Source organism: Toxorhynchites rutilus, chromosome 2 (assembly GCF_029784135.1).
Source record: "Toxorhynchites rutilus septentrionalis strain SRP chromosome 2, ASM2978413v1, whole genome shotgun sequence".
NCBI lineage: Eukaryota > Metazoa > Arthropoda > Insecta > Diptera > Culicidae > Toxorhynchites > Toxorhynchites rutilus.
The window spans coordinates 340,102,159-340,114,602 of NC_073745.1; the positions used below are offsets into that span (position 1 = coordinate 340,102,159).

The 12,444-nt window shown below is 41.5% G+C and overlaps 1 protein-coding gene across 1 annotated transcript; it reads left to right on the top strand.

Moving 5' to 3' along the window:
* The first annotated feature begins 1,810 nt into the window (after positions 1-1,810).
* Positions 1,811-4,095, top strand: LOC129767318 (NEDD4 family-interacting protein 1-like). The gene is made up of 2 exons (XM_055768048.1): positions 1,811-2,127; positions 2,739-4,095. The coding sequence occupies exon 2, from the start codon at positions 2,753-2,755 to the stop codon at positions 3,440-3,442; it is 690 nt and encodes a 229-aa protein (XP_055624023.1). The 5' UTR covers positions 1,811-2,127; positions 2,739-2,752; the 3' UTR covers positions 3,443-4,095.
* Positions 4,096-12,444: the final 8,349 nt, after the last annotated feature.

A 12,444-nucleotide genomic window follows, 5' to 3' on the forward strand; every position in this document is an offset into this window, starting at 1 on the left:
ATAATAAAAACCTAACATTTGGCGAGTAGTAAAATTGAATTACAATTAAGTTCAGAAGTCAATTATACTGAAATTTCAGAATCTATAAAAATGTCAGTTGTGCTTCTATGATTTCAAACGCTAGCATTAATTAATGAAAAAACGGTCATTTTATTTAATTCGATTAATTTTGTTACAGAATAACTCCGTCCACGCAACAATCATCAGCGATGGAGATCGATCCACGGTCGAAATAAGATAGATTCATCCATACAACTGTTCTGCTCTGCACGATACATCGGGCTGCTGTTCTATAAATAACTCAATAATGATCAATCAACTGTCTTCGCTGTCCGGTGGTCTAACTGGATAATGGATGATCAGAAGGAATACTCTTACGCCTACAATGCTAGTGAGCCTAAAATGAATGAAAATAACACTTTTTTCTCCTCCAGATTATTGGATTCTGAATCCAATCGAAATGTCAAAACATCGATTGCCGATTGGATTCTTTTTGGCAAACAATTTGGTAAAAACCTGGGTCATGCGGATAGAAACAATTTGGTGGTCTAAAAGAATCCAATTGAAATGTCAAAAAAGATCCAATAATCAGGAAGGGAAAGAATTGTTACTTTCCTTATAATAAACCATTACATAAAGAAAGTATGGTTATGAAAGGCAAAAATAATCGAATTAAACAAAACGATTGAACTACATTTTTTCATCAATTAATGCTAGCGTTTGAAATCATGAAAACACAACTGACGTTTTGGTAGATTCTGAAATTTCAGTATTTTTGACTTCTAAACTTCTCTTAACTTAATTGCAATTAAATTTTACTTCTCGACAAATGTTATTATTCTGAACGCTAGAATTAAATTATTTGAACTTTTTCCATTGAAACAACTGAAAAAATTCAAATCATCCAAATTACAACATTTATTTCAATTCTAGTTTGGTCACAAAAGGTGAATACACGAAGCTCAAGTCACGAAAACGTTTGCTTCTTCTATAAAAGAATCGTTTGATAGAATGGGAAAAACCGGCAGCATGGGGAAGAAAGCTGCAATAATTTTTTTTTTCAAAAAAAATGCACTTGAAAAATAGATTCGATTGAGAGCCCCCGCAGACTGCATACTTTTTATCGGCAGACAGTTTGATCGAGTTGGCCTGTTGGTGCAAAAACCGACCCAACTGGATCGGTGTAATGTGCACATATGCATATCTCTCCATACTGCTTAAGTCGGCCGATCAAACTATCGGCCGCAAAAAAGTCTGCATTCTGCGGGGGCTGTGAGTCCGCATGACCCAGGTTTTTACCAAGGCGCTTGTATAAATGTATAACAGGTGAAGCAACATCATCCCTTCAATAAGAAGGGAATTACGGTTTGTAGAGCGGGGGTTGTTTGTTTTGTTATTGCTAGGATACGCCATTTTTGCATTTTCACATGCGAGAGTAGTGAATGAACTGGATAAGAATGAAATTCTGCAAAATCATTCCTTCATTTTCACATAAATTCGCAAAAACCGAACATAGTAGGCATCGTTTGAATAAGCGTCGTAGCAGTTTGTAGGCAGCCGCCGGCAGCGTTCTGATGATCTAGAGATTTTCACCAGAGCTGTTTGTAAACAATACCGACAGCAATTCCAATATGGCTGAAAGTGCATTTCATATGATTGTTTCACCTGGTATATATAGAGGCGCCTTGGTTTTTACTAAAACTCTCTTCATTCGCCCAATTTCAAAGCATCAAGGCACGAACAGAGAACATACAATTTCCTCAGTGTATTCAGCACTTTGAGTGTCATCTCGCTGTCAGGGCTCCTTTGTGAATTCATCCTCACCCTCCCAAGCGAATCAGCTATCAAAACGGAGAACGGCAAGAAAAACCAACAGTAGTAGATGGCCGTGGGATTAGCGACGAAAAAAAGTCACCAAAGAGAAGATAGCACAAGTTCCAATGGAGTGAAGAATCGATATAGGAAAAGAAACACGTATTTGTTTTGTTCTTCAGGGAACTGCAGAGAATAGCTCAGTGCTGTTGAATTTGACATACAAAGGGAAAAAAGTTTTCTGATCGGTAGTTCCATTGGAGGGCGAATTTTGTGTCGGGTTCGTCAAAGTATTCGCTGGGGGTAAAGTAAAAGGTAAATTTCGTATTTGGTTGATCCGTGTTCGTGGAATTTATCTCTTACATCACTGTTGTCATATATTTTTGGACGATACAATTATTTGGTGAGACCAATATGAGCGAAAGACGATAATGAAAATTGTAAAATTTGTTTTCGGTGCTTTGCAATTGCATTGACATTGTTATGATCGTTTCCTGGAAGTGAACCAGGAAAATCGATAAACTTCAAGTTATAGGGTAGTGGCGCTATCTAAATTACATTAATCAAGAGAAAGGCATTAGTGATGCTCTTGCTGGTGAGTGTTGTGGAACATGCAAATAATCGCGCTGACCGATGACACGATTCGCTCGCAAACGTGACGATATTATGAGTGTTGTTTTTTCGTTTGCCTGTATTCGAAGGTTTCCTAATTATAAGCTTTCCCGCTTTGGTGGTTGGGCTGCGAATGAAAAAAGCGGACAGTTTAATTAATGAGAGCAACATCATCGTGATGTGCTATATTCGAAAGCGCTAAAATTTCCCGTTGAAGGTCACCAATCTGTTGCATTGGCTTAAGCACTTACGAATTCGGATTGCGAATAAGCTACGAATGAATGACTTAGTTTTGGTTCTTGTTTATTTTTCAGCTCACAGAAACAAAATGCCGCCGGCCAACAATAACAGTAACAACGACGATTTACCTCCGCCGAAGGCAGATTTCAGCGCTCCTCCGCCATACGAAGCGACTGACAATGGAGCTCATAACCAATATGCTAATTCACATCATCCGGAGATGACCACAAAGTTACCAACCTATGAGGAAGTTCAGATGGAGAAGATGATCAATCACGAGTTGCCCATCCCGCCGGGAGTCAACGGGCAGCTTCCTCCGCCGCCACCGAGCATCACGGGACTCCCACTGGGACCGGCAGGCCGACCAATAGGCGGAACGAGCGGTGGTCCAGCGGTTACCTTTATAGCGATCGATGCTGACGGAGAAAATATTAACGCTGATAACAGCCTCTTGGGGACAGACATTGTTTTCGTGACTGCCTTTTTGGTAGCATTCCTGTTCAACTGGATTGGATTCCTGATGCTGACCTGTTTCTGTCATACAATCGCTGCCCGCTACGGAGCTTTGTCCGGGTTTGGACTATCTCTGGCCAAGTGGACACTTATCGTAAAACATTCAACTGATTTTGCCTCACACGAGAACTCTTGGCTTTGGTGGCTTATAATGGCCTTTGGGTTTTTGATTTGCGTTCGAGCCCTTGTTCAGTATATTAGCATCAAGCGGACGTGGCGATTGCTGTCCACCTCCGCCCAGGAGCGGTTACTTTTCTTCTACTGAGTTTCGTGTGTTGCCTAAAGCGAGCGGAAACCAACAGTCCCTAGAATGACTAGAATATACACTATCAAGTTAGAAGATAGGGCTCCGAAGCTATTAACTGAATGTTCAAGCCCATTTACAAGCTTACAATCAAATGCGATGTTCAGTAGAATGCCAGCAAGTCATCATCAGCGTTTCGCTGTTTCTAGTTTTCATACTTAGATTAGTAAGAATCATTTAATCGCGATTAAGCATTCCCCCGTTCTTTTCTCGAACATTTTGTTGCTTTAGTTTTCTTTTCTTTTTGTTTTGTTGTATCACTATACAATCAATGGCTTAACAGCACAATGTTTGCTGAATTGAGCACTGAGATACTTTTTTTTTGTTATTGAAGAATCCCTGCATTTGAAACGGCCCAAGCAAACTGGACAACATGGATTGTAGTATATTTGAGAACCAAGGCGAGCAAAAGGCAAGCTGGTCTTCGAGGGTCAAAATAGATGTACGGTCAAATGGATATCCGACTTAACTATACAGCATACATATAGAGAATATTTTTGTACGTGTAAATAGGCTTCAGTGTGAGTGAAACAAGGTCAAATCCAACTACTACTTATTGTAAACTTAATGCACGCAAATTTTATGTGAATAAAATAAATTGTAGAGAACAACAATGGCTTGTCAACTTTTATTCTTAACATTTGAAATTTTGAGTAGCAGTAGTTTAGAGTGTATTGTTTACACTGTATTTTATCGCTGTCAGTTTTACGAAAATTGGAAAAAAATTGTGTTACCCGAAAAGCAACGGCGAATTGATTTTGCGCAAATTCCGGAACTGGGTACATTAGGGTGCCAATTTTTTTTTTTTTTTTTTTTTTTATATAAATCGTTTATTTTTACAGGCTCAGTTACATTAGTTTAAAGGAGCCGAATTCTTAAGTATATGTTTTAAAACTATACATAAATAATTTTCCTAACACTATGGTTAGTAAGGTGGAAAACCGATTACTCGCGGTTTACTCGAGTTTAGAGGGTGACATCTTTCAGGAAAGGGATGGGATATAAGGGAATTGTTACAATGTTGATGATCACACTCGATTCTTAAATCTATTGTATATTTACATTTCAACTTATTTTACTGTTTATACCAAGGGGGCCAATCGCTCGCAATGGATGAAAAGGAGGGTATAAGGACATAGGTACAATCTCACACGAAGATCGATAGCTTTAAGGAAAACATATATTTGGGTCATGTAATCAAGGTCTAACCGAGCCAACACATCTCTCACCGGCACATTGGGCTGTCTTCCTCGGGCCCGAAGGGAGTTTTCTAAATTCGATCTGGCGACAAGATACATCTCGCACGACCAAACAACATGCTCGATGTCGTGATAACCTTGACCACAGACGCAGAGATTGTTGCTGGAAAGATTGAAACGAAAGAGAAGCGCATCTAACGAACAGTGATTGGACATGAGTCGGGAGAAGGTGCGAATAAAGTCCCGACTCAAGTCCAGACTTTTGAACCACGGTTTGAGGCTAACCTTAGGGATAATCGAGTGAAACCACCGGCCCAATTCATCTTCGTTCCATTTGCGTTGCCAGTTAGCGATGGTATTTTTACGGACTAAAGAAAAAAATTCATTGAAGGCGATTTGACGCTGGTAAATGTCGCCTTCAATCGCACCTACCTTTGCTAATGAGTCAGCCCTCTCATTACCCGGAATTGAGCAATGTGAAGGGACCCAGACAAAGGTAATGACATAACAGCGTCTGGATAAAGCACTCAAAATTTCTCGTATTCTCTCAAGGAAGTACGGCGAGTGCTTTTCCGGCCTCACCGAACGGATAGCTTCGACAGAGCTAAGACTATCCGTTACAATGTAATAGTGTTCAACAGGTCGTGAGGCGACGCTGTCCAGCGCCCAGTATATCGCTGCCAATTCAGCAATATACACTGAGCAAGGATTCTGAAGACTGTGGGAGGTGCTAAAAATTTCGTTGAACACTCCAAATCCTGTGGACTCATTCATAGAGGACCCATCAGTAAAGTACATATTATCACAATTGATACCCCCATACTTTGAATCGAAGATCGTTGGAGCGATCCTCGATCGTTGATAATCTGAATATCCATGGATATCCTGTTTCATGGACAGATCAAAATGCACAGAGGAATTGATGTAGTCAGGAAAACAAACACGGTTGGGAATATACGAAGAAGGATCAACCTGCATGGAGATGAATTCATGATATGAACTCATGAATCCGGAGTGAAAATTTAGCTCGATCAGCTGCTCAAAATTCCCGATCACCAATGGGTTCATAACCTTACACCGGATGAGGAACCGAAGAGATAATAAATTGAAGCGATCTTTTAGTGGGAGTAGGCCTGCCAAAACCTCGAGACTCATGGTATGCGTTGAGGGCATACATCCCAACGCAATACGGAGACAAAGATACTGAATTCGCTCGAGTTTAATGAGGTGTGTTTTGGCAGCTGATTGAAAACAGAAACTGCCATACTCCATCACTGAGAGAATAGTTGTTCGATACAACATTATAAGATCTTCGGGATGGGCTCCCCACCAGGTGCCGGTAATTGTACGGAGAAAGTTTATTCTTTGTTGACATTTTTTACTCAGATACCTAATATGGACCCCCCAAGTACATTTGGAGTCGAACCAGACCCCAAGATACTTGAATGACATAGCATGAGTGATCGGTTTACCCAAAAGTTGAAGCTTTGGTTTTGCTGGTCTATGCTTCCTAGAAAAAACCACCATCTCTGTTTTCTCCGTGGAGAATTCGATCCCTAGCCCAATGGCCCAGGTTGAAAAATTGTTCAAAGTATCTTGTAAGGGTCCTTGCAGGTCGGATTCGTTTGATCCTACGACAGACACCACTCCATCATCTGCAAGTTGTCTTAGGCTGCAATTTTGTGTAAGGCAATTGTCGATGTCGCTTACATAGAAGTTGTACAAAAGGGGGCTTAAACATGAGCCCTGGGGGAGGCCCATGTAAGAGAACCGACTTACTGCCGAATCTCCGTGAGAAAAGTTCAAATGTTTCTCACAAAGCAAGTTATATAACATATTATTCAATAGAGGCGGCAGACCCCGAGAGTGTAATTTGTCTGACAAAACCTCTATTGAAACAGAATCAAAGGCCCCCTTTATGTCCAAGAATACTGAAGCCATTTGTTTTTTTTCGGCGTAAGCCATTTGAATTTCTGAAGAAAGCAACGCAAGACAATCATTCGTCCCCTTGCCCCTGCGGAACCCATATTGTGTATCTGAGAGTAAGGCATTCGTTTCAACCCAACGATCAAGGCGAAACAAGATCATTTTCTCCAACAATTTCCGTATACAAGACAGCATTGCTATTGGGCGGTACGAATTGAAGTCGGACGCGGGTTTTCCGGGTTTTTGAATAGCTATAACTCGTACTTGTCTCCAATCATCCGGAACAACATTATGCTCCAGAAACTTATTGAATAAATTCAACAAGCGATGTTTGGCCACATCGGGGAGGTTTTTCAACAAGTTGAACTTAATTCTATCCGATCCTGGAGCCGAATTGTTACTTGAAAGGAGAGCAAGAGAGAATTCTACCATCGAAAACTCGGAATCAAGATCGCACCTATCTTGTGGTATATCTCGAACAATTCTTTGCACGGGAGCGAAATCGGGACAAACCTTTCGCGCAAAATTAAAAATCCATCGATGTGAATGTTCCTCGCTTTCATTCGATGAAGAGCGATTTCTCATGTTTCGAGCCACTTTCCATAATTTTTTCATTGACGTTTCTCGTGACAAACCTCCCACGAAATTTCGCCAATAAGCACGTTTTTTACCTTTGATCAAGTTTTTAAATTGATTTTCAAGGTCTAAATACGTTTGAAAATTGTCAATGGTTCCTCGTTTCCGAAAAGCTTTAAATGCATTCGATTTTTCTACATAAAGCTTTGAACATTGGCTATCCCACCATGGATTGGGAGGCCTTCGGTGGAACCTGGGATGGGTTTCGTTTGAGCGCGAACCGCGCTGTCATGGATCAAACGAGAAAGGAAGTTATACTCCTCCAATGGAGGTAAACCATCTCTGGAATTGATGGCTAGAGTAATCGCGTCCGCATATTTTTTCCAGTCAATGTGTCTTGTGAGGTCATATGCCATGTTTATAGATTCAGAAGAATTCGACCCAATGGTGATGGAAATTTTGATTGGCAAGTGATCACTACCGTTGGGATCCTGGATTACATTCCACTTGCAATCTAACGATAGTGAATTCGAGCAAAGCGAGAGGTCAAGAGCACTTGGGTTAGCAGGAGGTTTAGGCACACGTGTTGTTTCCCCAGTGTTCAAAACGGTCATATTGAAGCTGTTACAAAGGTCATATATCAACAATGAACGATTGTCGTCGTACTGTTCCCCCCAGGCAGTTCCGTGAGAGTTGAAGTCTCCCAAGATCAATCGTGGCTCAGGAAGGAGTGAGCACATGTCAACAAGTTGTTTGCGGCTAACCGCAGCTCTCGGAGGCCAATACAAGCTGACAATACAGAGGTCTTTGCCTTTAATGTTTGCATGACAAGCAACAGCTTCGATCCCTCCAATAGGTGGAAGGTCAATTCGGAAAAATGAGTGGCACTTATTGATCCCCAATAGCACCCCTCCGTATCTGTCATCACGGTCCAAGCGTATAATATTAAAATCGTGGAAAGAGAGATCATCTCGCGAAGAAAGCCAAGTTTCGGACAGAGCAAAAACATCACAATTGAACTTATGAATTAAAAATTTGAATGCATCCAATTTAGGGATAAGACTACGACAATTCCACTGTAAAACAGTGATATCTCCGACCTCTCTATTCAAATTAGACATCAAGAGAGATAATCATTGCAAGGAGGGGCCATGTTTGCATCAATTGTTGCAAAATTGTCTTTAGTACTGGAAGCATTGAGATGACAATGGTTCTGATGGAATCGGAAACATTAAAACACGTGAAGATTTGATCCACAAGGTCAGTCAACTTTATAAATCCCGATTGGGAAGTTGAGCTGGACGCAAAAAAAGGGACAGTTGGGGTTTTTGATGTCCCCTCGAGTGCTGGGTCGTTCGAAGGTGAACTATTCCCACGGAAGCCAGGAGGAACCTGATTTTGCTTGTCCGCTGCACTCGATATTTTAGGCAAGCTAACATGGGGTACCACCGATGGGACTTGTCGTTGAACTTTGGGAGTGGACACATTTTTGCGCCGGGAATTCCCTTTGAAAATAAACGGTGTGCCCTCGTTAGCTGTATCCGCTTCCAATTCGTCAACTGGCAGTGAAGCAAAGACATTGTTTGTTGGTAATGGTTGTTGAGCCAGTGGGGAAGCGCCCTTTAAGATATCCGCGAAAGTGCGTTTCGAGCGTTCCTTCAAAGAGCGCTTTTGTTTATCCCAGCGACTCTTGTAAGTTTCACAAGCTGAGAGCACGTGTGGGGATCCCCCGCAATATGGACACTTATGCTCAGTCGCACTGCAGGATTTCCCCTCATGTTGCTCTCCGCATGTGGCACAGCGCTCCTTGTTGGCGCAATAAGCTGCTGTATGACCAACTGACTTGCATTTGTTGCAAGTCATGGGCTTTGGCACGAAGAGTCGCACCGGCAGCCTCAATTTGTCCACCATAACGTAGTCAGGGAGGGCGGCACCAGCAAAAGTGACTCGAAACGAGTCGTACGGCGTAAATTTCTTTTCTACTCCTTCCTGGGTAACTTTTCCAAGTTGGCGACATTCCAAGATTTTGACTTCCATCGAAGGAAGCCTCTTGAACCTGCCAACTCCCATACTTTCTATAGTTTTGCACGTCAGACCCGTTTCAGATATAACGCCCCCAATTTCTACGTTATGGGAGGGAATAAAAACTCGATATTCGAGGATGAAATGCTTATCAGCAACAATATCGTTCGCGTCCTTTCGGTTAGTCACGACAACTCGCAGTTTGTTCGGTCTTACTTTGCAAATTTCCGAAACAGAGGTGTATCTTTTCAGATCTGTCATAATCTGTACGACCCTCAAGGCTTTACCATTAGGTTTGGGCCGGAAAAAAACAACCCAAGGACCAGCGTCAGGCGCATCGTCCGGATAAACCCTGACACGGGGAGCGGAAACAATAGGAGAGGAATTCGAGGACAAGGTTTGAGTGGGGACAGTAACATCAGAGGGGGGAAGGGATGTCGATGATTGGGTGGAAGTATTGGAGGAATCAGGGGAAAGGTTTGCAATCTTTTTTTTTGGAGGGGGGCTTGGTAGTGTGAGTTGACTCGTCCCCAGAAGAAGAATCTTCGGGCATAGGAGTCCGTTTAAGGGACTTACTACACCCTGCTTGAGCAAGCGAGGGGGAGTCTGAAATGTCCATGTCTAGACCCCCACCCTCCTCCATTCTTAGAACGAACGATTATTATCTATACAATTTTTTTATCTCACTTGAAAAAAAAAAAAAAACTTAAATAAAATAAAAATAATCACATAAATTTGTTGTTCCGATATGCGCTCTGTTACCCTATTAAGGGAGACACAAAAGTCACGCGCTACGGAGACAACACAATAGCAGAAGTTATTGTTGTACTCAACTGAGCGTCAACCACGTGTTGACGATGCCGTTATGGTTATTGATCCACTACAGACGCCGATCCAGACCACTGCAGAGGCGCTGCTTCCTCGGTTCTGGCTGCTTTGGGCACTTTGGGCACTAATTCACCACAGAACACACGAGAAAAAAAAACCAACTCGTTGGGGAGAAGAGAAAAAAAAACTTCGAGAACAATGCTTGAGGAGTGATGAATAGCACATCCAGCTCCATCAAGTTGTTAGCGAGGAATGAAGGGTGCCAATGAAAATGGTCATCTCTAATTGCAAAAAATAACCCCATAAAAAATGTTCACCACCTCGAAAAAACACCCTATGCCAAATATCAGCTCAATCGGAATTAAGGAAGAGTGGTGCAAAGCGGTCAAAGTTCGAGTTTTTTTGAAACTCAAAAAATCACCAAGGGGGGAGTAAAGGAAATCGGGGTTTTCGAAAAAAAAATTTTGATTCCAAATGTTATAAAATGGCATTACTCGTCGAGATTTACAGTTATCTCGAAATTTCGAGATGTAGTGTCATATCAATTTTTTTTTGTCAAAAATCGGCACTCTGGAAAACAAATTTTTGAGATAACTGTAAATCCCGAATTGTCATGCAATTTTAAGACTTTTGGCATCAATTTTTTTTCCTCGATTTCCGGTGATTTTTCGGTTTTCAAAAAACTCAAATTTTAACGTTTGTGACACCAGTAAATGAAGTCCGAATGAGCTAATATTTTGCATAGCGTATATTGTTGTACAAATGAACATTTCATAGCATGTTCCGAAAGAAAAATCGAAAGAAAGAAAACTAATTTTATTGCCCAAAACCATACTTTTCTTTTCGTATTAACGTTTAATAAATCCATCTATAGCTATAGATCTTCCTAAGGCAAACCCGTCATAAGTCTCATCATCCATGATGAGACAATGAGGCTTCTTCACCATATTCTGCAGTTCGTCACGATTTGGAGCCTTCTGCACTTTGCACGTTTGCAGTCCCTACCGGTCCTTGGCTCTCTGAACGAAAGACTTGGACAGATTCCACTTCTTGAACACATACCTGATCAAAGCATTGGAATTCTGCTTGAACGCTTTCACGACTCACTTGTGAGCCTGATCACTAATAGAACACCCATTCTGATCGCGTTTCTCCTTCCGTTCGATGCTCAGGGTTTCGTAGTAGCGTTTAATCACACGATTCACCGTTGATTGCACGATTCCGAGTTGTTTTTCGATGTCCCAATGAGAGAGTTGAGGATTCTCCAGGTACTTGCGCAAAATTAATTCGCAACATTGCTTTTCGGGAGATGCCATTTTCCAATTTTAAAAACTGACAACGATAAAAGCACAGTGTAAACAAAACACTCTAAACTACGTCTACCCATATTTTCAAGAGAAAATATCCAATGGGTAATTTTCTACAGCGTTTTTTGCAATTTGATGTGCGACACCCTTTAGTAGCATAAATAATGTGCTCTCAAACATAGGCTAGAACGCAATCCGCACATTTAGGGCTTTCCTCCTTCTTACTTCTATTTTCGCCCGATAAGCTGCTTTCCAGAATTTGAATTCTGCCCGACAGTGCCACGGATCAGCCGCCTTTTCTTATCACTTCAACGGACTTTGGTTTTTTTGAAGACAGGTGGTGATGTCGTTTGAAATTGAGAAATTAATCATCTTCTGGAATGCATTGACAAAACAAAGTTGATTCCGGTATGACGTAAGACCGTGTCGATTCCCTTTGATTGTCCTCGCACAACAGCGCTACAGCAACAGTGTACTTAGGCTGGGGTGACACTGGATTGGAGTACGCACGAAACCTTGATTGTACGATAACTGACGAAGAGAAACGAACATATTTGTTCGATTGAAGCTGGCGAATTCGAACGAAATAAGTGGGAAGCAATGTAACCAAACCAATACAATTCTATGTAGTTGTTTCTTCTTCTTGGATAGCTCTAACGTTCCAGTGGAACTTTTGCCTTCTCAACGTAGCATTACTTGCGTCATTTTTATTTGTAATACTTGGTTGAGATTTCTATGCCGAATAACTCGCCTTAAATGTACTCTGGAGTGGCAAGCTCTAGATTACGCGTGGCCGGAAGAATTTTCTTTGACGAAAAATCCCCCGGCCAGAACGGGAATCGAACCCGAACCCCCGGCATGATAGTGTGGGACGCTAACCATTTCGGCCACGGGAGCACAGACTTAATATATATTTTATCTTTGAACATTGATTTAGCTCAATTAGCTGAGATGTATCGCTCTAACCTGAAAGATCTCCGATTGAAAATTATGCTTCAATTGAGAACATACAGTAATAGAACTCGAATTCGTACTCCTCCATGCAGATCTATTTTCACTACTTTTGAAAGTCGAAAACAAGCTTTCGAAACATTCTACTTAGATA